This window comes from Sphaerodactylus townsendi, linkage group LG13, assembly GCF_021028975.2.
Source record: "Sphaerodactylus townsendi isolate TG3544 linkage group LG13, MPM_Stown_v2.3, whole genome shotgun sequence".
Classification (NCBI taxonomy): Eukaryota; Metazoa; Chordata; class Lepidosauria; order Squamata; family Sphaerodactylidae; genus Sphaerodactylus; species Sphaerodactylus townsendi.
Window position 1 is genome coordinate 48,634,355 of NC_059437.1, and position 27,608 is coordinate 48,661,962.

Sequence of the window (27,608 nt, forward strand, 5' to 3'; positions counted from 1 at the left end):
GCTGAACCTTTTCACACCGTGGAGGTAAATAACATCATTTGGTCGATAACATCTCACTGGGTTACCCTAGGCCAGCCTTTTCCACCTGCCCTACTTCACAAGGTTGCTGTAAGGATAAAACAGAGCAGAGGAGACTCACCTACACTGTCTTTAGAGGAATGGTAGGATAAACATGTTATATATTAAGGAAAGTGTGCCATAGGGAAAGGGTATATATTGCTTTGCTTCACTTTTATTTTACTTTTCTTGACCAACATCCAAAAACATAAACATAGGAATATAACTGTACTCAGTATTAAAAAGGAATACTATACAGCGTCATCCCAACGTTTAGCATAGGAAAATACCCAATGCTATGTTCCCTAACATCGTACATCAAATCCATAGCTATTAACATGACCTTAATTCAACAAAGTGCTCCTTTTCTTTGAGGCTTCAAAGCAGAATTTCGCTACAGCATAAGAAACGGTAGGCCTTGCATCTTCCGATGTAATTTAATTTATAAGCTTTCATTGGCAACAGAGTGATTGAAGTAGCTGAAGTGAGGTGTTCAAGGATCAATAGCAAACCTTCCAATCTCAGAGCAGAGTTCACGGTCCAGGAGAATATGCAACAGAGACTCCACTACTCCCTCTGTGCATATATTACACAGAAGTGGATACCGGGTTAAACAGGAACGTAATATTTTGGGCTAAATATTCCGGTTAAATATTAAAGTAACAGTAACCTAAGAATAAAAGCTGCCTCGGAAGATGATGGGTTGTCCTTCACTAGAGATGGTGTAGCGGTTAAGAGCAGGTAGATTCTAATCTGGAGAACCGGGTTTGATTCCCCACTCCTCCACCTGAGTGGCGGAGGCTTATCTGGTGAACCAGATGTGTTTCCGCTCTTCTGCATTCCTGCTGGGTGACCTTGGGCATTTCACAGTTCTCTCTGAACTCTCTCAGCCCCACCTGCCTCACAAGGTGTCTGTTGTGGGGAAAGGAAGAGATAGGAGCTTGTAAGCCACCTGTAGTCTCCTTACAGGAAAGGTGGGGTATAAATCCAAACTCTTCTTCTTCTCTTCTTGAAGCATCCACTGAAGATGCCATAGCTGTGTTTCCAGCGGTGATCAGAGAGTCAGGTTGAACTAGATGACCGCAAAACTGCCTTCCAACATGCACCCTATACTTCTCTCCCCTGTGCAACCCCTCAGATTAAATCAGGAAACTTTCAGTGTTGCGTTCGTTTCATTCTCCCCCCCCCCCATCTCTCTCTCTCTCTCTCTCTCTCTCTCTCTGTCTCTCTCTCTCTTTCAAAGGCAGGAAACACATAAAACACATCATGTCTCATTTGGTCTTAAGAAGCATCTTTGCTTGCTGGAAATGTAGCTTCCCCCCCTCCCGTCTCTCTCTGTCTCTGCTGGTTATCTACCAGGAACAGCTTCACGCTGAGCCCTCTGATTACAAGCAGGGAGAGGGACTGGCAGTATTTGATGGCAAAATGAGCCAGCCGACAATCATCACAGGACACTGGAGGGATTTGGGGGGCAGGCACCCCAGGAGCAAACAGTAGCTGTTGGCTGCCAAGAATGGCGACTAGCTCCCCACCACCACCGTACGCACAAACACGCATCGGTCAACACTTCTTGTTTAGGCTCAAGGCCATGAAGCCAGGGACCCTTTCTAGAAATTGCCTTTAATTTGGTTTGGGCAGCAGAGACCACTCCAGTTATCTTTTGACACCACAGGTTGGAGGCTGGTTAATAGTTGACTCATGCAAGTCTCAAGGGCCCAATTGAGAAAAGCCATTTGTGGCAGCATTAATTAACGAATCCCCACTGGAGCTGGGAAAGGGCAGCGAAAGCATGTTTATCTCTGAGCGGCAGGTGAGGCACGGGCGTCCGTCCTTTCCCCCACTGTGCTCAACAGACCTTCCTTGAATTCTTCAAGGTAAATCACCAGAATGTCTGGAAGAGAACTCAAAACGTTCTTTATTCAGTTGCTCGGAGTGAAGCTGGAAAAGCGGTGGGGGTGAAAAGAGTTGCTCCCTCCTTATCCTTTCTCCCGCTTTTTCATGTGGTTCTGGTGGCAGTGGTGGACACAGAGTCCCTCCTCTCCTCACTGGAAGCCGTTTTCTTTACCCTTAAGGCCCTGGGATGAGGGTAAGGAAACATCACTTCCTGCTCTCACAGTGTTGTGTGGCTGCAGCTGTTATGCAGAGATAAAAAATAGGTCAAGGTCGATGGTGGAAATTTGTCAACAAGTGGCAGCTGACTTATGACAACCCTGCCTGCCTGCCTGCCTGCCTATCAATTGGCCTGCCTGCCTGCCTGCCTCTATCTATTGGCCTGCCTGCCTGCCTGCCTGCCTCTATCTATTGGCCTGCCTGCCTGCCTCTATCTATTGGCCTGCCTGCCTGCCTCTATCTATTGGCCTGCCTGCCTGCCTGCCTGCCTGCCTGCCTGCCTGCCTCTATCTATTGGCCTGCCTGCCTGCCTGCCTGCCTGCCTGCCTGCCTGCCTGCCTGCCTGCCTGCCTGCCTGCCTGCCTGTCTATCTATTGGCCTGCCTGCCTGTCTTCTCACACAAACACCAAAATATACATACATAAAAAACCACAATCCATTACACATCATGTATATCGACTTCCATCATAGATTACAAGTTAACTCTTGGTACATGCATACAATTAAGGCATTCGTTCAATCGTCGTTTCTTAAGTGCATTCTAGTGTTTACAACCTACTATTTTCTTTAGACCTTGCCACCACTTCTCTATTTGAATGGGTTTTCAAAAGATATCCAGTTTTCTAAAAGCAAGATTTCTAAAAGCAACATCGAACTCTGTTTAAGTGCATGGCAATTGCAGCAAGGATTTTATATGCACAAAAAATGGAGCAATAATAAGATACCAACAAAAGAGGGCAGGATTCTGAAAGTTACAGAATACTCGGAAATGGCAAAACTGAGAACACGATTATGAGATAATAGTTTGGATAACCCTATAAGATTTTCAAGGCAAGAGATTTTGGAGGTGGGTTTGCCATCGCCTGCCTCTTGGTAGCACCCTGGCATTCCTCGAGGATCTCCCATACAAATCCTTGTTGGCTTCCAAGACCTGCCAAGATCAGGCTAGCTGGGCCCTCAGCTAAAAGTCCCAATGTATTGTGCCAATAGAGTTCTTCAAAGTAATCTGCGTAGCTGTTCAAATGACTAACAGATTCTCCCGAAAAAGCCTGTTGGAGTTAACACATTGAGAAATTTTTAGCTGAGTCATACAATATAATGTTTCTTTTACTTGCACCATTGCCCTTTACCCAGAGGTGGGATCCAGCAGGTTCTCACAGGTTCCCGAGAGTAGGTTACTAATTATTTGTGTGTGCCAAGAGGGGGTTACTAATGGGTGATTTTGCCACGTGATTTTTGCCTTAGTTACGCCCCTCCTCTCAGCAGTAGCGCGCAGAACTGGAAGCAGTCTAGCAGGAGGTGCACAGGCGTGCGTGGCAGCCTGAGCCTGTGTGCATTTGTTTCCCGACCAAGGACCGGCGCAGTGGCTGCGTCCTTGCCACAGCCCCGCCCAGGAATGCCCCGCCCCAGAATGCCCCGCCACAGCCCCGTCGTGCCCCGCCCAGCCCCATTGGCGCTACGCCACAGTTTGAATCCCACCACCATGGGAACCTGTTACTAAAATTTTTGGATCCCACCACTGCATTTACCTATTTTTTTAAAACTCTTAGCAACTGATCTGGACCTTTTATGTTCTCCTTTCAGCTATGCTGTAACCATGGGTTCTATATGGCTGTCAGGAAGTTGCATCAGAGGGGTTTCTTGGCCTCCCTCTGGGATCTGGCTATAAATAGAAACCAAAATGGCGCCCGGCAGCAAAGGAAGTGTCATAGTTGAGGCTGCCTGGAACAAACAGACAAGAAGGGGCCACGGCCGTGGCTATAAGTGGGCATAACGCTCACTCCAATCGGCAGCTCTTTCAAACCATCAACAGCCCCCCCCATCCAATTTCATACTTTAACCTAGTCCTGTCCTGAGACAAAAGGAAATCTCAAACAATGAAGGCTTGTGGGATCTGCATGGTTCAGGGCAAGTAAACAGGGAGTTTGCTGTTCTGCCCCAAGTTCAGCATCACATGGGAAGGAAAAACAACCTTTCTTCCTTCTCCACTCAGGTCAAAAGCAGGAATAAGCTTTGATTTACCTTATCTTTTCACCATGCCCAGGTATCCAAATAGTCCCCAGGTATCCAAATAAGTCTTATTTCTCTTAGGACATACATTTCCATTTTTATGGGCGTTTTCCCACTTACCTTTTGTTGCGTGCAAGTAGCGCGGGGTCCCCCTCGCCTCCCCACTACAGGGGCGGACACTATGCAGCCGCCCCGACCCTGCTGCTGTCATGCCCCCTCAGCGCGCATCATTCCAGGCGCTCATTGCAACGGCGCCTTTTGATGACCCCGCGCTGAGCACGGGGTCGTGGGGAAGCCGGGGCGCGCACCTGGAATGACACGCGCCGAGAGAAGCGCACAGCAAAGCGGAGGGGAGATAAGTGGGAAAACGCCCAAAGACATCTCACCTGCACCTTCCATAAGAGAGGGTGGTTTTTTTTAAAAAAAAAAAATCAACAGAAGCTGCTTGGCCCCAGGAGAATAAATGAATAAGATTTATGCTTCCAGAAGCCTCAATGCCAAACTGACAACCTGGAAGATATTTTTGCTATTCTGGAAGACTTTGCTAATCTGCCCCCAAGTTCAGTATCACAACAATCTTGTAATGGTGTTAGGGAAAGCTTCGAAGAAGGGCTGCAAGCCCGTGTTCTAGCAGTATTTTCCTGGACGTTTCTCGGGCTTCTGCATCTGTGGCTGGCATCTTCAGAGGATCTGATGGCATCTGAAGATGCCAGCCACAGATGCAGGCGAAACGTCAGGAGAGAATGCTGCTAGAACACGGCCATACAGCCCGGAAACCACTCAGCACCCCAGTGATTCCGGCCGTGAAAGCCTTCGACAAATCTTTACAATATTCCAGTGTCCAACTCAGAATTTCCCCAACAAGGGCAGCAAGAAAGAATGGCTATTATGCTGTGAGGACTTCATTGGCTAAATTACTCCAAGGCTCCCATAAACCCCAAAGTATTCCACTGCAGAAACGGGTGCCGTTGAGCCTCTGTTTGAGTTCCCGCTGTTGATGTCTTCCTGTCACTTTGCCTCCTCTTATTAGAAAATTCTAGATTAGAAATTCTTTTTAGAAAATTCTAATAATGTGACTGCAATGGGAATGACCGAAGCGTGTGTGTGTGTGTGAATGTGTACTGTATGTGGAAGGAATCATGCCTAAGGCAAAAACATAGCGTCGCCGCTTGCTCTCAAAGGAGTCTGCCCGTCAGAGCTCTGAGCGCACCTTGTTCCGGTGTTGGTCAGCCAAGCGGATCCTGTTACGCAGAGAAACTAAAACGATGTCCGTCCTCTTAATTTACATAAATGTATATCAGCTGCCTGATTCAGCTCTTCTAGGCACTCCGAGCCAGAGCTAACTTAGCTCCCTTAATTAAGCTTTTTCAAAAAAGGTTAGAGGACACGACAGCCGTGCTGATGGGAAATTTAAAATGACCAACTTAATTGCCTGCTGGATGGCCTAGGGAGTCAAAGTGGGGAGCAGCGCAACAAGGAAGCCGAGCTGCAGACGATAGCTTGACCTCTGAGCACGACAACAGCAAACCTTTAGACAGCCTGGTGCTCGTGGCTTCTGCTACGGCCGTCGTCGCCAATCCCTTTGGCTTGTTTTCGTTGCTGGCCTACTCACAGACCGAAAAGCGTTTTGAAGCTCTTCAGCTGTAGCCGCTGACCGGTCTCTCTGCAAAAAGCCAGCGTCTGCCTGGAAGCCGCAGTGTCTCCAGGGCATAGGGCTTGCTTTCCTACCAGACGTGATTGAAACAGGCCTTTGATGGTCACCATCCACTCAGAAAAGGCCCCAAGAACTCTCTCTGGATTTTTGTGTGGGGACGCTGTCACACCTGCGGCATTCTCCCATGCATCCACACTTTCTCAGGGGATGTCCTCGGGTCTGCCCAACAGATGCGTGCCCAGAATATGATTCCCAGGCAGAGATGCAGGCTCCAATTTGGATCAGGACCATAGTAGAAGAAGAAGAAGAGTGTGGATTCATACCCTGCCTTTCTCTCCTGTAAGGAGACTCAAGGTGTCCTACAAGCTCCTTTCTCTTCCTCTTCCCACAACAGGCACCTTGTGAGGCAGGTGGGGCTGAGAGAGTTAGAGAACTGTGGCTTGCCCAAGGTCACCCAGCAGGAACGTAGGAGTGCAGAATCACATCCGGTTCACCAGATAAGCCTCTGCCACTCAGGTGGAGGAGTGGGGAATCAAACCCGGTTCTCCAGATTAGAACCCACCTGCTCTTAACTATTGCACTACGCTGGCTCTGGTAGAGGGGATTTCTTCTTCCTTCCTTCTACCTTTTCCCAACCTAAAACAGCACTGAGGTGCTATTTCCCCCTTTGGAGAAACTTATGGTATACTGCTTTTTGCAATATATCTTTTAGGAGATTTGAAAACGGAATGGTTAAAAGTTCCTTTCAAACCTCAAGGGAGAAAGCCCATTTCTTCGCAGGGGAGGAATGACATCAGAAATTGTTCTGCCTGTTCTTGCATAAGAACGCCAAGGCAGAGAAACCTGTTCTTCCGAGGGAGTTTTGCTGGCCTCTAATTTGCGTTCGCTGTGGGGGTGTTCGCCACCTCTCGCTGGGATGTGGCCCACCCACCTTGCTACCGCCGAACTGACATTTTCAAGCAAGCTGAGAGTTATTCGCACCGGGTTGTTTTGGCTTCAAAATAGGATGATTCAGAGATTCCAGGATGCTGAGAATCTGTAAACTGGTCCAGACTGCTTTTCTCTTGTTTAACTGTAGGAAACGGGTGAGACGGTGTGATTTCTGGGCAGCTGTTTTCATGATGGCTGAGGTCACCAGTGGGGGATAGGAGGATGTGGACATTTACTGTGGGGGGGAAGCATCATTGTTGCCGGGTGATGATGCCACTTCCTCTGTGTCGATCTTATGTGATCTGGAGGCATCAGTATCACGCTGGGGCGACGCTCTAGCACTCACTCCAAAACTCTATGAAACCATTCTGAAGCTTTCGGGTTGGGCTGGACGTGCTGTCATCACACAGCAAAGTTGATATTCCCTCCCCCGCTTTGGCCAGCTGACTTCCACTTGCTAATCAGCTGAATGGTGGCAGGGCTGGAGCGAGGGGGGACTGAATGTGCGCCCTGCGCCCCTGCCCGCCCTGCCCTGGAATGCCCCCGTCCCCTCACTGACGCGCACCCGGTGTGTCGCGCACCCCCTTGCCCCCTTGAATTTGCCCACCCCTTGCCAAGAATTTGCCCACCCCTTGCCAAGAATTTGCCCACCCCTTGCCAAGAATTTGCCCACCATTGGCAAGTCTGCACATGAGAGTAGTGTGACGTAATGGTTAGAGTACCAGACTGGAGTGTGTCAGATGTGGGGTAGTAAGTAAGAGCAGTGACTCTAATCTGGAGAGCCAGGTTTGATCTCAACACGAGCAGTGGACTCTTATCTGGTGAACTGGATTTGTTTCCTTGCACTTCTACGTGATGTCTGCTGGACTGGGTTGGTGGATGGGGGCCCGGCCCCCTTCAAAGGGCTTTCCCACAGCACAGGAAGCCCCAAAAGTTTTTTTAAAAAGAATCCATCGGAAAATCCCCCGTAGGGGAAATCAGAGATATGCCATGGAAAGTCTGGCGTATCTCCAAGCCAGGCCCGTCCGCGCAAGCAGCCTAGACAGAAATCTAGAAGCCAACTAAGGTAGGCTCTGCCCCCCGGCCTGCCCCCGGCTGGTGCAATGCTTTGTGCCGGCAGGCCTGGGGAGATCAGATGGCTTCTGGCTTGGGTGGCACAGAGCCACACGGTGCCTGCCCACCAGGGTAAGTGGCTCCTCTGGCAGTGCATTTGCCCCTTGTGCCGGCAGATAGGGCATTTCCACCAGGGCACAGGTGCACTGGCTCCAGAGAAGGATTGGGCCCCATATCAGGACGGGGCTGTTAATTTATTTATATTGTACTGCTTTGGGTAGTAGAAGTTTATTTATTTATTTATTTATTGTTTGGATTTGTAGACCGCCCCATCCCCGAGGGGCTCTGGGCGGTGCACAACAATATCCACATATATACAATATATCATAAGGTTCACAATAGTGACCACATAACAATCATTACGTTTGCTAAAATCCAATAAAATCCATTAAAAACAGCGGTCAGTGCAAAAATATCAGGCGTCCCAAAACCCAATTTATTGGAAACCACCCTGAACTGACTGGGAAGGGCCGTATATGAATGAATGAATGAATGAATGAATGAATGAATGAATGAATGAATGAATGAATGAATGAATGAATGAATGAATGAATAAGATATGTCAAAAGCTACTGAGATAGAAAAGGGGGGAACCTGCTCTCCCTTGGAAAAGGTAGAGGTCAGCAGTTACTCAGGTCCGTTCCTGGCACGAATTAGGATACACAGCTCTCTTGCAGGGCAGAAGAAAAATGAGATATCCCTATCCTAGCAACAACGAAAAGTGATATTAGGCAATGCTGCAGCAGGGGGCGCTGTTGCCATGCAAATGACTTCCCAAAAAGCAAGCGCCTGGTCTGCAGAGCTCCCATCTTTCTTAGCAGACCACAGGACAGAATAAATCCGCTGCAAACCTCCACTGCTTCTCTTGTGCGCTTGTTCTCCGGTCAACCGGTGGTGCGCCGGTGACTCTATTCTTCTGTGCAGTTCGGCTGCTAAAGATAGCTTTAAAAGTTCTTCTAGAAACAAATTAGGCAGTAACCTCCGATGTCGAGCAGACAAAAATAGAGAGCTCCTTGTAACCTGCCAGGCTTGTCGCAAGCGCTGTGATTCAAGGCTTTCCTCCGCCCGCTGTCTTCATTCTGCTGAGTGTTCAAAACAGCCTCGGACTTGGTCCCCCACCAGTTTCTCCGGGCTGCTTTCCGCCTCACTTGGCTCCTCTGACATCCAAGACAATCGTCTCAAAGGATAGCTGAGTTGGCCAACAGAAGAAGAAGAAGAAGAAGAAGAAGAAGAAGAAGAAGAAGAAGAAGAAGAAGAAGAAGAAGAAGAAGAAGAAGAAGAAGAAGAAGAAGAAGAAGAAGAAGAAGAAGAAGAAGAAGAAGAAGAAGAAGAAGAAGAAGAAGAAGAAGAAGAAGAAGAGTTTTGGATTTATATCCCCACTTTCTCTCCTGTAGGAGACTCAAAGGGGCTTACAATCTCCTTGCCCTTCCCCCCTCACAACAAACACCCTGTGAGGTGGGTGGGGCTGAGAGAGCTCCGAGAAGCTGTGACTAGCCCAAGGTCACCTAGCTGGCGTGTGTGGGAGTGCACAGACTAATCTGAATTCCCCAGATAAGCCCCCACAGCTCAGGCAGCAGAGCTGGGAATCAAACCCGGTTCCTCCAGATTAAATACACGAGCTCTTAACCTCCTACACCACTGCCGGATTCAAGCCCGGAAGCACTTTCAAGATCAACAAGATTCCCAGGGTATGAGCTTTCAAGAGCTGACACTCCCTTGGTCAGATACAAACAGGAATGGGGATTCCTGGACCCTGATATCCCTGTTAGACCATGGGAGCGATATGGCAAAGAGTCAGGACATAAAGGTACAATGCAAAATGTCATCAGCTTGATTGGAGAAAGGGGAAATGCTTAGCGGTACTCTACCTTCTCACCTTCCAAGTGGGGAAGAAGAGTAGGAGTAGGAGTTTGGATTCATGCCCTACCTTTCTCTCCTGTAAGGAGGCTCAAGGTGGCTTTACAAGTTCTTTTCCCTTCCTCTCCCCACCTTGTGAGGCAGGTGGGGCTGAGAGAGTTCAGCTTGTGAGGCAGGTGGGACTGAAAGAGTTCAGAAGAACTGTGACGAGTTTATGGTCACCCAGCAGGAATGTAGGAGTGCGGAAACACATCTGGTTCACCAGATAAGCCTCTGCCACTCAGGTGGAGGAGAGGGGAATCAAACCCGGTTCTCCAGATTAGAATCTGCCTGCTCTTAACCACTACACCACGGTGAAAGGGATGTGGCGGAATCAGGATGCAAAGGTTCAATGCAAAATGTCAACAGCTTGATTGGAGAAAGGGGAAATGCTTCGAGGTATTCTTCCTTCTCACCTCCCGACTGGGATGGAAGGATTCCGAGATCTCCATTTCGACTGAGGTGCTCAGGGACTTGAATCTATCTGACACCAGCACATTCAGCTGCCACTGACAGAAGTTCTCAAGGAGAGACACCTTTCTTGACATGCCAGGGATGGGATCCGTAATCTGCTGCATGGAAAACATATGTCCTGCCACTCAGCCGTGAGCCCTTCCTGCAGAGCGGCCAGCAAATAAACTCAGGTGGTCCACTATTTATCCTTCCCTGGCCTTCAGAAATAACTTTGCTGTGTGAAGCTGCCTTATTTGGGGCCAGATCGAAATCAGAGTCGCCCATTTTGGCTGGCTCCAGCTGTCTCAACATTTGTTCTCGATGATTGTTTATTCAGAGATGCCAGTGACCAAATGTTGCAGTGTGTGCATGCAGAAGTTATCAGTGACAAGAAGGGCACAGAATAGTGGATGTGACCAAGATGGCGGTGAAACTTTATACGCTGATTTCAGCCCTTTGCAACTAGAGAGTCCCGACACAAGAGATTACTTTGCTACCAGCAGCTGACACCATTTCAGTACCCTCTGTTTGGTTTCCTGATTTCTCTTTTTCTGATCAGCAAGCAAAATATGATTTGTATTTTCAGCATCCTTTATCACCCCTTCACAGACAGCCAAAACTGAGGAAATTCTCAAACCGTCTTCAAGAGGCTAGGGGTCAGTGTTCTGGGCTGGCCATAAACAGAGCCACTTGAAGCCAATCTACAGTTTTTGCTATTCCGCACAGCTTCGAAGTGCATTGAAAGTGGATTGAAACTGCATTATTCTGCATGTGCGGAAGGGGCCCAAGTCCTGCATCAGCAGTCCCCAATCTCAGGAAATTTATGGGTGTAATCTGAAGTTGAGGACAGGAAGTGGATGCTCCAACAAAATGGCCGCCACGCCACAGCAGCCAGTTACAAAATGGCTGCTATGTTATGCTGCGGCTAATCACAAGCTGTTGAGAGGTCTCAAGCCAAACACTACAACATGTTTTATTGTTTGTAGCCAATAGTCCCTTCAAATGTTCCCCGGTGTTGCGCGAAAATGCTGCATAGAACTGAGCTATCCAGGAGAGATCCCCCTTGCTGGGAGGTCCCTTATCTGCACTACCCCAATATAGTGGCCATACAGCCACACATTCATGTAGTTTAGAAGAAGAAGAAGAGTTTGGATTTTGAGTCTCCTGCAGGAGACTCAAAGGGGTTGACAATCTCCTTGCCCTTCCCGCCTCACAACAAACACCCTGTGAGGTAGGTGGGGCTGAGAGAGCTCCGAGAAGCTGTGACTAGCCCAAGGTCACCCAGCTGGCGTGTGTGGGAGTGTACAGGCTAATCTGAATTCCCCAGATAAGCCTCCACAGCTCAGGCGGCAGAGCTGGGAATCAAACCCGGTTCTTCCAGATTAGATACACGAGCTCTTAACCTCCTAGCCAAAGTCCATTATAATATAGGACCTCATCAATCAAAACATAGAAATATAGAACCATATACAACAATAAAACAATACACAAAAGCAGTAAAAAAAGCTATAAAACCTACTGAGCTGTATCATCCGGGGGCTCAGTTACTAAACAAGTTTATACATTAATTTATGGCAGAGATAAATTTGGAGCAGTTTTTTTTTTTTGCAGCCAGAACAAACAGAGAAATGCAACAGGCGATTACGGGGTTAACATCCACTAGCAGAAAAACTGATTTGTCAGCATCTGATGGTAAATTTTGACCCATAAACCTTTTTTGTTATGAATTTCATCCTTGGCTCATTTGCAGGCCAAGCTGCCTCCCAGGACGGAGGCAGTGATTTCTGAATGGATGCTCCCTGCAGACACGAAGCCTGCAAGGCTCTTCGGAAACATTTTCTGGAGGAAGCAAGGACCGGCTGTGTGCTTGGTGGAAGGTGGCGGAGAGCGTGAAGCTGTCCACAGGCGCCCCGTTGCAAATCATGTCCCACGGCAACGATCATACTGCATTTATTTGGACTACAGATGAGCAAGTGTTGCTCAACTTTTCGATTCCCACTAAGAATCCTTTCCTAGGAGTGAACCCCACTGAGTAGACTTATGTAGGGTTCTGAGCAGACATGCTGTGAGCGTCTCCCCTTCCCCACCATCCTTGCAAGGTAGGCCAACACACTGGCCAACTAGTCACAGAGCAAAGAAACACACTGAGGGTAGATGTTTCTAGCAGGCTGACTTTAATGGCAAGCAGTTAACAGCACTCTTGTACACTACTCAACTCTCTCCTTCCTTTCATTCCTCCCTGGCCTCCTCCCCTGGGTTCCTTTTATCCCTCTGAAAAGGGTTCCTTCCCCTTAGGGATTCCAGCCTACTAACGGTTGGCAGGTTGTCTGTCAAGCCCTCCTGGCTCACGATTTGCCCCTCAAGCCTCTGGGCCCTCCTTGATTGCAGCCCGGTCTGGGCAGTGCCAACTCCTGTTGACTGCAGCAGGGTTGGGGCTGTGCTGACCCCACTCTTCTCAGTGGAACAGCTGAGGCCTGCTCCTGCTGCCCAGGTAATCCAGTCCATTCCCTGCATCTTCTCCTGGCTTCTGACTTCCAGGAGGTTCCAATGTTTGCTGGCAAGTCCAAGGGCGGGGATGTCAGTTGTGGGGCATCTTGAGGTCCTTGATAAGGGAGGGAGGTGGGGAAGATTGCAGAGGGATGGGAGGCAGCCTCGTCCCTGGACACAGGCTTAGGATTGTACTGTTAGTGTCTTTTTATATTTTTATGTTAAGAACATAAGAACATAAGAACTAGCCTGCTGGATCAGACCAGAGTCCATCTAGTCCAGCACTCTGCTACTCGCAGTGACCCACCAGGTGCCTTGGGGAGCTCACATGCAGGATGTGAAAGCAAGGGTCTTCTGCTGCTGCTGCTCCTGAGCACCTGGTCTGCTAAGGCATTTGCAATCTGAGATCAAGGAGGATCAAGATTGCTAGCCATAGATCGACTTCTCCTCCATAAATCTGTCCAAGCCCTTTTTGAAGCTATCCAGGTTAGTGGCCATCACCACCTCCTGTGGCAGCATATTCCAAACACCAATCACACGTTGCGTGAAGAAGTGTTTCAGAAGCGCCTGTACTTCAAATTCACTGCTTTTTAAAAAGTGACGGTCTATTCAGGCTGTGTACACATTGTAAGCTTTTTAACATGTCACTTAACAGCACTTAAATGTATGACTTCTATCATTCAGCCATATAGCACACATGTTCAACACTGATTTATTGACATGCAAATAACATCAAACAGGCATACATTTTTACAGGAAAACCTCAGCACAAGAAAACGGGAAATGGCAGGAATAAATGAGCAGGTTTGCAAATCACACAGAGGCAAAGCGAACCGGAGTCAGGGGCTATCATGTGGAAACAACAGATGGGAGATTCAGAATCTTTCTGAGTTCTAGGCTGCACTATCTACCCGAGGAAGACCCAGCTGATGGTGCAGACACACACGATAATCTACAACACGATGAACCTGCATGTGTGAATCAGCCCCGAGAAACTCCCCAAAACTCACTTAGATGCATGCCTACCTCCAAGATAAGTTCCTTTTGTTCCATTTGGTCACCGCCTGAGCATGCCGCTTCCTCCTGGCCTCAGATTCGGAAAGATCAGGTAAAGAGCACCGAGGCGTCTTCATTAATTTCAGTGTGGCTTCATCTACATGTCAAAAAAAAAAAAAACACAAGTCACAAAAAGCTGGATTATTCCCTTGGAATGGAACAAGAAGTCAGACCTGTTTGCAATGGTTGGCATTACATGTAGGCTTACAAGGTGCTGGCAAAGGGCAGACGTCAACCGGAGATGCCATTTTTGACGGCATCCCTGCGTCGACTTCTGTCGTTACAGAACAGGACTGCCTGCAGCTCCAGATGTATTTTTTCTCTCATCTGCCTGTTAAATATTAAAGCGTCTAATGTCAGATTCCATCAGACAGTATTCAGTTATCACAGCCGTTACTGATAGACGCACATAATTTTATGCAATATTTGGGGAAAAAACATGAATAGCATGGAATTTTTTTTTGGCCAGTGTAGCTTATTGAAGAACTAGGACTTAGGAGAATTTAGTCCAAATTCCCCACTCTGCATTATTCAGGACTCGCTGCCTAAGCAACTAGCCTATTGCAAAATAAAACACAAGAACTCCACATTAGCTAGCAACAAAGAAGTTTATACTTTATGCTATAGAAACTTTCTGGGTTGTGTTAGGCCAGTCATAAAATCATAAAATCATAGAGTTGGAAGAGACCCCAAGGGCCATCAAGTGCAACCCCCTGCAATGCAGGAACACATAATGAAAGCACTCCTGACAGATGGCCATCCAGTCTCTCTTTAAAAACTTCCAAAGAAGGAGACTCCACTACACTCCAAGGTAGTGCATTCCACTGTCGAACAGCCCTGACTGTCAGGAAGTTCTACCTGATGTTTAGGTGGAATCTCTTTTACTTCACCTTGAACCCATTACTCCTGGTCCTAGTCTCTGGGGCAGCAGAAAACAAGCTTGCTCCCTCATCAACACGATATCCCTTCAAATATCTAAACCGGGCTACCATGTCACCTCTTAAACCTTCTCTTCACCAAACTAAACATTCCCAGCTCCCTAAGTCTCTCCTCGTAGGACACGGATTTCAGACCTTTTACCATTTAGGTTGCCCTCCTCTGGACCTGTTCCAGCTTGTCAATAACCTTCTTGAATTGGGTGCCCAGAACTGTACACAATATTCCAGGTGAGGTCTAACCAGTGCAGTCAACCTCCCGCATGTTGTGAGCATAAAATGAAAAGCAGAATGATGGAAGTCATTTTGGGTACTCATTGGGGAGACAAGAAGGCTGCAGAAATGATGTAAGCAAGCCAGCCAACCCAGATTTGCCGACCAGCCTTCATTTTCTAGCACCCTCTCTTCCTCTTTCTTCCTCCTGGCCTTGCAAATCACTTCAAGGGAATCGTGACTCTCTTTGAAGTCCTGATCCCCAAGTTGCAGAACCACCGAACTAAAGGAAAAAAAAACCAGTGGCACGTGTGGTTTGCAGGAAAGATCTTCACGTTATCCAGGCATCTGCTAGAGCAAGTTCTGTTTCGAGAGGTATTTTAGAAGGAAGGGATTACATGCTGCCATTTACATTTCAGCGACACGCTCTTCAAGCTGCAACAGCAGTGCAGGCAAACCAATAAAAACAAACCACCCTCACTCCTTTGCTCCCGGGCACCTTGGCGCATCCGATAAGATAGGAAAGAAAAATAATTACACATATTTAATTAAGAGCCGGGAAGGAGAGCCCAAGTGATGCAGCAAGAGGGAGAAGGAGCGAGGAAAGTAAAAGCTGTCAGATCGAGAAACTCGGCGCCTGCTGCTCAACGTCTGAGTCACCAAAAACTGCCAAGGATGTTCTTGCATTGGGCAAAGGCGCTGGGTCTCAGAATTAGCAGCTTTTCTCCTAGAAGGGGAGATGGTTTGAGGAGCAACCCATATTATGACAGACTTTATGAACAGGATGTTTTTTTCTCATCTAATTTGCAAATTCTGCAAAAAGTCTGAGTCACTCTAATGCACCACCATGAAAATCCAAATTTGGTGCAAAGGGAAGCAAAATTCTGCCACTATAGTATTAATTATGCACTTTTACATCAGTTCTGGTTTAAGAATACAATTTAAAGGGAGGGACCAAGCGGAGCCTTGGAAGCGGCACGGGGTTGCGCCAATGCAGGTGCCCACTCAGTCGCCGTAAGGGGCAACTGTGCTGATGGAGGGGCTATTATGCTAGTGGTGGGGAGGGGCGCAACTACTCAGTGCCCAACCAGGAAGCTGCTGTGTGTGCCCCCACCACCAAGTTTGATTCCCCACTCCTCCGCACAAGTGGCAGACTGTAATATGGAGAACTGGGTTTGATTCTCTGCTTCTCCACAATAAACCTGATGGTGATCTTAAGTGAGATACAGTTGCCTCAGAACTCTCTAAGCTCCAGCTGCCTCACAAGGTGTCTGTGGGGGGGCGGGGGAGAGGAAGGGAAGTTGATTTTAAGCCACTTTGAGAGTCCTTAAAGGTAGAGAAAAGCGGGGTATGAGAACCTGCTCTTCTTATTCTAGGTTAGGCTGAATGTGTGTAACTGGCCCAGGGTCATCCAGAGTGGGATTTGAACCTGGGTGACATTCTGGCAAATGAGAGGAGGGTGGAATGTCAGGGACAGTGCATTTTCAGGATGGAACACTAGTAAACAGAGAGGCAGTTCTACACCCAGCTCATCTATACGCTCTGTTAATGGCAATCAGAGCACCCAGTATCTGAGATGTCAGGCAAACGTTGTTGTCACTGGAACAGTGCCCTCCAATGCAAAAAAGCAATAAGTTCCTAGCCCTTATGGCTGAAGTCAAAGGGCATGTTTATTGCAGCAGAGAGAAGGTTGAGGGACATCAGCTGTCACAAAAGGCCAACATAAAAGAGATAGAGAATTAATAATATCTTGGATGCCTACGGGAAGGGCAGCACAGAGAGGAAGATTATTGATAGCTGTTAGACTAGCTCAGTGAAACTTCCTTGCTGGGAGAAAGCATAACTGTATGGAGTAAAAAAATAGGGGATGCAGATCCTCAGTTCAGGAGACTTGGTTGATGATTGTTGGAGACAGAAAACAAGGACATCTCCCAAGTTTTGGAAGACATGTCATGCACAGTGTTCCTGAAGAACGGAAAGAATTTGGCATTTAGGACTTCCTATTCACTCTGCAATAACATCACATCAGAAGCCTCCCTAAACATTCCCCAAACTGACCCACAACGGGTGGCACCTTTGTGCCGCCACCCTTCAGCTGCTGCCCAAGCTAGCTGCCTTGGGCTGCTGGTGGAACTCCTGTTGTAGCTGCCAGTCCCCACCCCCTGCAGGTGTTTCCAATAGGTTGGGTGGGGAAGGGCTCTCACTTCTTCCCATGGGCAGCAGACGGCAGCTCAACAGGTCGACTTCTGCTTGGCTGCTGGCTGGCAGGCAAACCAACAGGGAGACTGTCCCAGACAGAGCTGAACAAGCCGGCCTCCCCTGGGCAGCAGCTCCAAGCAGGATCTGGCCCTCCCAATGTTTGTAAAATGAGGTAATCCCAGCAGTCAGATGGCATTAGCATCCTGGGCATTGCTATATCATCTTGTTTGGCCTTAAGGCGGACCATGCCGAAAGTTAAAGGAAACAGGCCACGGACTTTAATGCAACCACTTGTTTGTCCTTCCTTAAAAAATTATTATTTTTCCAGCGTTCAATGGCACAGCCCTAGATACATACAAATCACCAATTATGAAAGAAAGGCATGATGGCAAAAATCAATAGCCGAGCCACGCGTCCCATACCAATTGTTCAAAAAAGGACGCAGGTGTATAAAAAGGAAAATAAAAGAGGGACTCTCCTGGGCATACAAGCTTTTCTAGTCACTGGCTTGACTGTCTCTGGGTCAAACTAGAGATCTGGAGGCAAACCGGAGTATAGAATGGACCGTGCAGAGCTGTGAAGAAGAGGTGATGGACTGCGATTTGCAGTGATGTGGCAAGGATGAAAAGACAGGGGTGTATAATAGGGTATACCGAATCAGGGATTCAGCTGATTCGGCAAGCTGGTAATTTCACAGCCAAATCAAGCCGAATCCGAATTTTCCTGATTTTTTTCGATATTGCTCAGGGATTCGGCTGATTCGGCTATGCAGGTAATTTCACAGCCAAAACAAGCCGAATCCGAATTTTCCTGATTTTTTTTTGTATTGCTCAAGCATAGTGTATAACCTTTCCCTTGCCTGTCATCAAGCCTCATACAACCAGTGTCTCCTATGAAGTGCTTGAAACCACGAGAGGAAAAGCAATACAGGGGAGTACCTTGCTGGGGAAAAGAGGAAGACAGAGGAAGGCTTCACGTCCACTTCCAAGGGCCGTTTCTCAGATACCCGTGGCACACCAGTTTGTCACTGTTTTCTAGTGAATTAAAGTGTCTCCAACATCAGCCCACGGTTTGAATTTCTAGCTAATCTCTCCTGCTTTCCTCCTTCAGATCTCCATATCTATGTATGTGTAAATAAGTCAAGTGCATTGGATTTTACTTAACCTTGTTTATAAGGGTCTAGCTCAGGGATAGGCCCTGTGGTTTCTCTCCAGATAAATTAGGAATTCATAATTCTATCAGTTTCACTACCAGCATGGCCAATTGGCCATGCTGACAGAGGCTGATGGGAATTGTAGTTCCTGAACATCTGGAGAGCCGCAGGTTCCCTACCCCTGGTCTAGCTAGAAGAGACACTGGAAGACTCCCAGTTTTCTTTCAAGTCAACAGCAACCATGCTGAACAGGGTGATTTGCATCAAGACCTGGGTGTAAAAGGGAGATAAGGGAGTTAACCCTTCTAATCCCATGAGGTTTCACCTCTCAAAAATGAAGCCCCCTCCACACTGTCATGAGTCGTGAAGGAAGAAAAACCTTGTCTGTTTCTTTCTAGAAAAACCACCTAACCCTTCTCTGTTCCTTTTCTGTGCTAGCAGCAGTATTTGGGGTAGCATGGAGAGAGATTTCATTGGCAAAAACACAATACTGAACTGAATCTGAGCTGCAACACTGAACTGAATCTGGGCTGTCACCTGAACTGAATCTGGCAGCTCTGGATGGTACAGTGGCTCCTGTTAAAATGCTGGGCAGATCTAACCCCAGATCTCCCATCGGGAGGGGGTCTGGCTCAGCGGCAGATCATCAGCCTTGTACGTTGAAGGCTCCAGATTCAACCCCCTGGCATCTCCAATTATCAGGCAATGGAAGAAAGCTCGACCTGAGATCCCAGAGAGCCACTGCCAGTCTGAACAGACAATGTTGACCTTGATAGTCCAGTGATTTATCTAGTAAGTGCTTTCACTCTCATTAATTCTTCTGTGTTTCCTCCTGGTATCTTGGTTCAAGCTAAATCTTAAGCTGTGTGTGCAATAGAGCAAGGTGCTGTGCATTGCAGTCCAAGCTCTGCTCCTCGGGCAACCCGGGAGTTCGATCCTCCAAGTGAAGTTGGTTTCAGAGCAGGTAGCCGCTCAAGGCTGACTTGGGCCCTTATCCACTCACCTCCTGCGGCACAGCCGTGAGCTTTGAAATGGAGTTTCCCCGCTGCTTTCCAGGCAAACAGGATTTCTCCAGCAGCAAAGCACTCAGCAGCCATGTGGCTCTGCCCCCCACTTTCTGATTCTCTACTTGCTGGAGTTCCTGCTGTTCAGTGGAAGAGCAAGAAGACCCATGAAGGCAAAATGTAGGGTGGGGAAGAGTTGAGTTTCCCCAGCCATGGAGCTTCGGTTCTTTGAGTCACAGTGAGTGCAGTGGAGGGGAAAAAAATCTGTGTGTTATGTGGAGATTTCCCCGAAGAGAATCAAGGCTTGCCGCAGGGGAGACCGCATGTACACAAATGGCCTTAGCTTTCCATCCTTCCGAGGTTGGTAAAATGAGGACCCAGCTTGCTGGGGGTAAAGTGTAGATGACTGAGGAAGGCAATGGCATCAACAAAGTCTGCCTAGTAAATGTCATAATGTGACATCACCCCATGGATCAGTAATGACCTGGTGGCTACCTTTCCCTTTTAAATGGGCAAACCAACATTGAAAAGGGGAAAAAATAAGAAAGGCTGAGAGAGAAAAACCTGATATCGTGTGTGTGTGTGTGTGTGTGTGTGTGTGTGTGTGTGTGTGTGTGTGTGTGTGTGTGTGTGTGTGTGTGTGTGTGTGTGTTTACAGACTGGTATAAATCCTCACCAATATTCTGACCGTCACTTGTATTTCAGTAGCCTCAGCTTCCCAAATGGGGGGTCCTTTTACATACCGCCCTTTTGCTACTAAGTTCAAGAAACTGCTCTCTTTGGCCACTAAACTCACCAAATATTGTAGCTCAGCATAAGATCGGCTTTGCTATTTTTATTTATTATTCAATTTTTATACCGCCCCATCCCCGGGGCGTTAGTGAAAAGAAAGGGCTGTTTTCCACAGTTTTTGGGAAGTCATTAAAATGGGGTAGGGGAACAGGAAAGAAAAAAACCCAGAAAGCAGAAAGCACACCAGCTGTTTAGATGGCTTATTTCACAGAGGGAGGGGAGAACAAAGTCCTCCAAGACACCGTGGCACCCCCAGGAGCGAGTACGGCTGGGGCCACCTGCCACTGTTCAGGGTTGTCAAACGCAGGGCAAATGTAAAACACCTGGTTTAAGCCATGTAATTGGGTTTCCTTTGAAACTGCAAGTCGGCTATGGTTTTTTGCAGGCAGAGACACCCCGCCTCCAAAGACAGCTGTGGGAAGCTCCTCTGGCACAGAAACAACCGCCACAAAAGAAAAGGTATAGACGGCCGAGTAGCATGAAGCCGTTTCATACTGGATACAGATAACTCTTGATGTGGGGGGGTTTGGAAAGTCAGACTTCAGGACTGAGAAGATTTTGGGTTCAAACACCTCCCACCGAAGACACTCACTGAGGGACCAAGGGCTAGTCATCAGCCTGACTCCACCTTTACAAGATTACCTTGTGTAGAAAATCGAAAGACAAAATGTAAACCCTAACTCTGCTTTCGCTCCTTTTATATGAGATACTTTGAGCAAAGATTTCATGGGTCCTCCCTACAAACAAATTTCCAACCTGTTAGGATAAGATTCTTTTAGGAAAACTGCAAGCCAATGAAAAGCCAAATAACTTGAGGCAGGTGACAAATTTTCGTGCCTACGTAATTAAACCTCGTGGATAACTGGGCTGCCTTGTTTTTAAAATCTAACATTGTTATCTTTTAGAATTTTCTCGGATTTAAATAGTTTTAGTGATTATCTATACTTTCCTTTTATTTCTCTAAATATGTTTATAGCAAGTTTATAATTTTATTTTTTTTATTGTACCTCTTCAATGTCTCCCATTTTATTATGCTGGAACTTGGTTGTTTTACTCATTGGTATGGGTCTGTGACCATAAATACATACTAACCCTAACTCTGTCCTCCTTGGAAGAACGGCACAACCCAATAATAAAATAGCTCTGTTGACTCTGAACATTTGCCTTCAGTCTATTGTTTATTCAATTTGCAGAATTTGCTAAGAAGTAGCTTTAATTCTGCGGAGAGATCACTGCTAGTTTAGAGTCTTCATACTGTCTATATTATTCACATGCTATTAAGGAGATCGTGCAAGGTACTAAGAAGCGACCTGTAGTTAGGTTCTGGTTGTTTTGCGCTGATTCATCTCTGTATGCAAGGATTAGAACCTCCAGATGATGGGGGGGGGCCTGGGTCTCCTTAGCTCCAAGGGTGGTTAACCTTTTGGCACTCCATATGTTATGGACTACACTCCCATCTGCATTCCTGCCAGCATGGTCAATTGGTCAAGCAGGGCTGATGGGAATTGTAGTCCATAACATCTTGCTGAGTGCCAAAGGTTCACTCACCACTGTTGAGTTTCAACCACAACCACACAGAAGTCCACTAGGTGACCAGGGCCTGTCACAATCTCTTAGCTTAAACTTATTGTCACAACGTTGTCATGAAAATTAAGAGGCGGAGACGGGAACACTTGTGTTCAAGATGATAGCAAAGGGTTCTTTGATCATGGCAAAGGGCTCTTTTGTATCTTTAAGTGTCTGAAATGAGACCTGCTCCTTTTAATAAATACTTCAGTTCAGGGCTCTTTGGTTATGGCAAAGGGTTCTTTAGCATTTTTCCTTTCAGAGTCAACAACAACAGAAACTGTGTTCAAATACTCCCAAAATGCACCTGAGCAATGCTGAATCAAACCAATATCCTGTTTCCCATAGTAGCCTGCCAGATGCATCTGCAATGCCAACAAAATTAGGCTCTAGGAGGAGGACTTCCTGAAAGGCATTCTAATGCTTCTTACAGAAGTAGAGGGAGAGGGCCTTTGTCAGCATTAAGGGAGCATCCTGTCCAAGGCGAGTCCTGCTTGCCTACGGCATGCCCCCTGTGGAATAGACAGCATCCGATTTCATTCATTCATTCATTCATTCATTCATTCATTCATTCATTCATTCATTCATTCATTCATTCATTCATTCATTCATTCATTCATTCATCCATTCATTCGACTAAATAAAACCGCCTCCTGGTCAAAGACTTCTCTCACTCACCTGTAGAACAATCTGTGTTTCAAGGCCCTCAACTGTTGCACAGCCATGATATGGCTTTCTGGTAAGCCCTTCTGCGTCCAGCTGTCCTGGTGATGGGATCTGGACGGGCAAGTAGCCAAATTCTCGCCAGCCAATCCTAAGCGAAAGAGGGAAACAGAAGAGCAAAGGATTTCCTACAGGGCAAAGGGTCCTCCCCGCTTTCAATTCTCCTCATTTACGTGTTTACACTTGGTTTTCCCATCCAATAGCCCAGACCATGTTAGCAAATGGATGTGTCAGAATGGATCTATGTACGTTGCTTTAAGTAATGGAATCCAATGATCTTCATGCATCCGGGTGTTGACATTTAATTTCCCCAACCAGCTATAAACACACCTCTGATGAAGGTGATAGCAGTGATATAAAACATGAGACATCCCTTCCATCTTTGACTTTCTACCTCTCACTAGAGTAGACTCCTTCGCAGGGAAGCTGGTGGAGCCCAAACAGAGTTGTGGATCCAGCCCGAATAACAGGCTTATTTAGAGAACTGTAAATGCTCCATGGTTAGACAAAGGAATAATGGATTAAAGAAACCAGGAAGTGCCGTGGTACCATGCCAGAAAAAAGGGAGGGATTCTTCCCTATATTTTCACATTCCCCCGAGCTTTTATTAGGCTATTTATCTTAACATTTGTTTGTGGGCAAAGTGTCTGGCCCATTCAGCACATGCAGAACAATGCATGTTCAATCCACTTTCACAACTGTTTGCAATTGGGGACAGAACTAAGTAGGCAATAGGACCCAAGTGGAGCATTCCACAGCAAAGAAGATCCAGGAAATGGCAGATTAATATACAATTCTACTGTCACCTTTCAGTGGAATCTATATATATAAAAATCTATCAGTGCGTTTTCCTGCTGACAGGTAATCTCCCAAACTACTGGACCGATTGCTTTGAAATTTCTATCACGCTAACATTGCATCTCGTGATGCGCCAGGTTTCCATAACTGCTTTCACACCTCCTGTTGTGTATATGCTCAAGCAACTTGTCAGCCAGTTATTGTGTACATGCCACACACCTGTGACAGTTGGAACCACAGTCTCTTGTTCCCCAACAGCACCATCTGCTGGGCCGTCAAAGCAACACTTTCTGATACATGCCTTCCTTGAAAACCACTCGCCATGTGGGAGGAAAGGGATGTATGGCCATCTGCACATGGCTCCACTCCAATTCTAGCTGGAGGAAGGGGAACGCGGGGAGGGATCTCAGCCGGCTGCCATGCAAGGGAACGGGAGAGAGGGAGGAGCATTGGTGGACCCCTTGCCCCTCCCCCCCTTCCTTTTGCAATCATTGTGCAATGACACACATGTTCGAACTGCTTCGCTCTCTTCTTTCTTTTTCCACTTCGGGCCAGACTCAGCTATTATGGAACGCGTATTGGGCCCGCTAGTAGAGTATATTCCTCTGCATAGTTCCAAGATCCAAACTGCCTCTCTCCTTCCCCATCTCTCTAAAGTAGAGGCTATGTCTAAAGTAGAGGCTATGTTCCCATATTCCCCATCTCTCCTCCGTCTATAGCAGAGGCTACGGCTCGCTTGTGATGTCACCTGACAGCCACAGTTCTGGTTTTATGGGGTATCCATAAGGTCATCAATTATCGAGTTGCTAAGGGCTGCCATCGATCTGGGCTCTTAACTTGGTCAATACCCCATTAACTTCTTTCTTGGAAAGATTCATGTGGAGCATCCATGTCAGGTTAAAACAGTGAGGCTCGACTGCTTCATCTCTCTGAAATGCCCTGGGGGTGGGGGCTCTGGATGAGGGATGGCAGATAACCCCTGAGTTTTGACTGCAGCACTGCTATGAGCTGGCCTCCTCTCTCCACCCTGACAATCCATTTACCTTTGCTCTAGTATCTCAGGTCTCTCTGTCTAAAAAAATCCCACCGTGGGCCATTCCCTTGTAGCGCAGTTGCATGCAGATCACAAAGTAACTCCCTGCTGGGTTGGATCCAGAGCATGTAGCCCAGCATCCTTGTCCAGCGTGGTGTAGTGGTTAAGAGCGGCGGACTCTAATCTGGAGAACTGGGTTTGATTCAACTTCTCCACATGAGTGGTGGACTCTAATATGGTGAACCAGATTTGTTCCCCACTCCTGCACGTGATCTTGAGTGACCTTGGGTTAAATTCCAGTTGTCTCTGAACTCTCTCAGCCCCACCTACCTCCCAAGGTGTCTGTTGTGAGGAGAGGAAGGGAAAGGAGTTTGTAAGCCCTTTTGAATCTCCTTGCAGGAGAGAATGGTGGGGTATAAATCCATACTCTTCCTCTCCTTCCATTCATCCTTTCCCCTCCCTTCTTTCCTGCTTATCCCAGAAAAAATCACACAGCTAAAAACACATCAGCCTCCCAGCAAGTATGGCCACCAAGCCAGGCTCAACACTCATCAGTTTCTCTCTTCCAACTCCAATTATTTGTCCCCTTTGCCTAGCAAAAAAACAACAACAACACCACATTTGTGGCAGAAATTAGATACACAATTTGCTCCTGATGCTTCAGGAGAAATCATCTCTGACAAGCAACCCGATGCCGGCTCATCGATTGCCTAAAGCCTCGCGGAGCATAATTTGGTTTCTTCCACCGGTGTCATTTATCCACTAATTGTTAAGGAATCTCTTCGGTACGCTGCAGAATTTACTAATTTGACTATGTTTGAGCAATGGCAGGAATAGACGGTTGGCTCCCAGGTGAAAAAAAAGAGGGAACTTTGCAGCCTTTACACAGTGGCTCACCTGATCTTGTCAAATTTCGGAAGCTAAGAAGGACCGGCGCTGGTTAGAATGTGGATGGGAGACCACCAATGAAGTCCAGGGTTGCTATATAGAGGCCGACAATGGTGAATCGCCTCTGTATGTGCCTCGCCTTGAAAACCCTATCAATGCACAAATGGATTAAGAGCAGGTTGATTCTAATCTGGAGAACCAGGTTGGATTCCCCACTCTTCCGCCTGAGTGGCAGAGGCTTATCTGGTGAACCAGATGTGTTTCTACACTCTTACAATCCTGCTGGGGTGACCTCCTGTATTTGTTTCTGCACTCCTACCTTCCTGCTGGGTGACCTTGGGCTAGTCACAGTTCTCTCAGAACTCTCTCATAAGAACATAAGAACAAGCCAGCTGGATCAGACCAGAGTCCATCTTAGTCCAGCTCTCTCCTGCTACTGCATGCAGTGGGCTCCACCAGGTGCCTTTTGGGAGCCTGCACATGCAGTGGGATGTGAAAGCAATGTGCCTGCTGTCAAGTGCTGTTGCTCCCGAAAGCACCTGGATCACTACTGTGGGGATGTTGCATTTGCAACCTAGATCAAAGAGGACTCAAGATTGGTAGCCATAAACCGACTCTCATAAATCTGTCCAAGCCCCTTTTAAAACTATCCAGGTTACAGTGGCCATACCCACCATCTCCTGTGGCAGCATATTCCAAACACCAATCACACGCTCATGGAAGAAGTGTTTCCTATTAGTCCTGCACTTCTTCCCCTCAGCATTTCTCATGGCAATGGGATGCCCCCCTGGTTCTTAGTATTTCTTTTGAGGGCCTCAGCCCCACCTGCTACCTGCTACCAGGGTGCCTGGTGCCTTCAAGGGGAGAAGAAGGGAAAGGAGCTTGTAACCCACTTTGAGTCTCCTTACAGGAGAGAAAGTGTGGCATAAATCCAAACCTCCTCCCTCCCTCCTCCCTCCTCTATCTGTACCCAGCCACAGGTTGCCTTTCCTGCAAAGAGCAGCCAGTGGGCTTGCCTAGGATGGGAGGGCTACATGCCCCATTCCCCTACCAAGCTGCCATTTTTCAGTAGGGGAAATGGGTGGGGGGAGGGGGAGACTTCCCCAAACCGCTGCATCACCAGCACAAGTCTTATTAGATGCATCAATGACTCTTAGCAATTGGTACCTTTGATTCAAAGCAGGAAATCACTGGGCCTTTCCATCCCCCCCATCCCCCCTGGCATCCCAGGCGCGCGCCCGGGCATCCCCGGGCATCCCCTTAAGAAGAGCGCCTGGGATGCTGCACGCTGAGGGGGGCGCTGACAGCTGCGCAACGCCGGGCGGCTGCGCTGTCAGCCTCTGTCGGGGAGGGGACCCCGGGCTACTACTTCCTCGCGAAGCGGGGCTTAAGGTAAGTGGGGAAAGGCCCACTGAAATGCCTCCCTACATTTAACCTCCAGTTAAACGGAAGATTCCAGTCGCATCTCAGTCTACTTTGCTGCTCAGCACCAAGGACCCCAACGTGGCAGGATTTTTGCCGCAGCTGTGTTTATGGCAGAGAACTGCACAAAGAAGCGCGCAAGTGTTTCTCTCTCTCTTTCTGTGTGAACGTTTCTGTCATAGCAGCGCTTCTGACTTCTTCCCCCAAAACGTATTCTTTACCAAGTGTCAGAACAATGGCAGATTTTCCGCACACTTTTTTTGGCGTTCAGCAATAATTCAGGAACATCTGGCTTTTAGAAGCCAGTTCTTCAGCTGCTTGAGAGAAAGTTTCACGAAGAAAGCCCCGCGCTGTCACTTACCCTGTGTTGTGAAAGGAGACGCCACGGTGGCAGCGATTGTTCTGAGCGCAAGAGTTTTGGGATTGGCGGGAAATTATTTCCTCTCAGTCTAAGCAGTTTAGCGGGGGAGGAAGAATAAGAAGAGGAGGAAGAGGAGGAGGAGTTTGGATTTATACCCCACCTTTCTCTCCTGTAAGGAGACTCAAGGTGGTCTACAAGCTCCTTTCCATTCCTTGCCCCACAACAGTGGGGCTGAGAGAGTTCGGAAGGACTGTGGCTAGCCCAAGGTCGCTCAGCAGGAATGTAGGAGTGCAGAAACAAATCCAGTTCACCAGATAAATGTCCACCGCTCATGTGGAGGAGTGGGGAATCAAACCCGGTTCTCCAGATTAGAATCCACCTTAACCACTACACCATACTGGCATAGAGATAAAGGATTCCAGTGTCTTTTCTCTTTGCACTCGTACTGCACAAGGATAACGGGACAAAGTCACTTTGTGCTGGAGAAGATTCTCTTTTTGTAGCAGGGATCCCCTTTTACGTGCTTACACGCTTTAAACTCAGTAGTGCTCATGTACCTCTCAGGGCACATTCCCAGGTCTACAAAGATTGAAGGCTTCTATTCTAAGCCAAGGGTAGGGAACCTGCGGCTCTCCAGATGTTCAGGAACTACAATTCCCATCAGCCCCTACCAGCTTGGCCAATTGGCCATGCTGACAGAGGCTGATGGGAATTGTAGTTCCTGAACATCTGGAGAGTCGCAGGTTCCCTACCCCT

The 27,608-nt window shown here is 47.6% G+C and overlaps 1 protein-coding gene across 1 annotated transcript in view; it reads right to left on the minus strand.

Moving 5' to 3' along the window:
* Nucleotides 1–27,608, minus strand: part of MMP17 (matrix metallopeptidase 17) — a 171,837-nt gene that overhangs the window by 27,938 nt on the left and 116,291 nt on the right. Inside the window, exons 2-4 of the mRNA XM_048515015.1 lie at nt 22,323–22,441; nt 18,115–18,124; nt 13,736–13,867 (exon numbers count right to left, since the gene is read on the minus strand). Coding sequence (XP_048370972.1) covers nt 13,736–13,842 — 107 coding nt within the window. The 5' untranslated portion in view covers nt 13,843–13,867; nt 18,115–18,124; nt 22,323–22,441. The remainder of the gene's footprint in view (nt 1–13,735; nt 13,868–18,114; nt 18,125–22,322; nt 22,442–27,608) is intronic.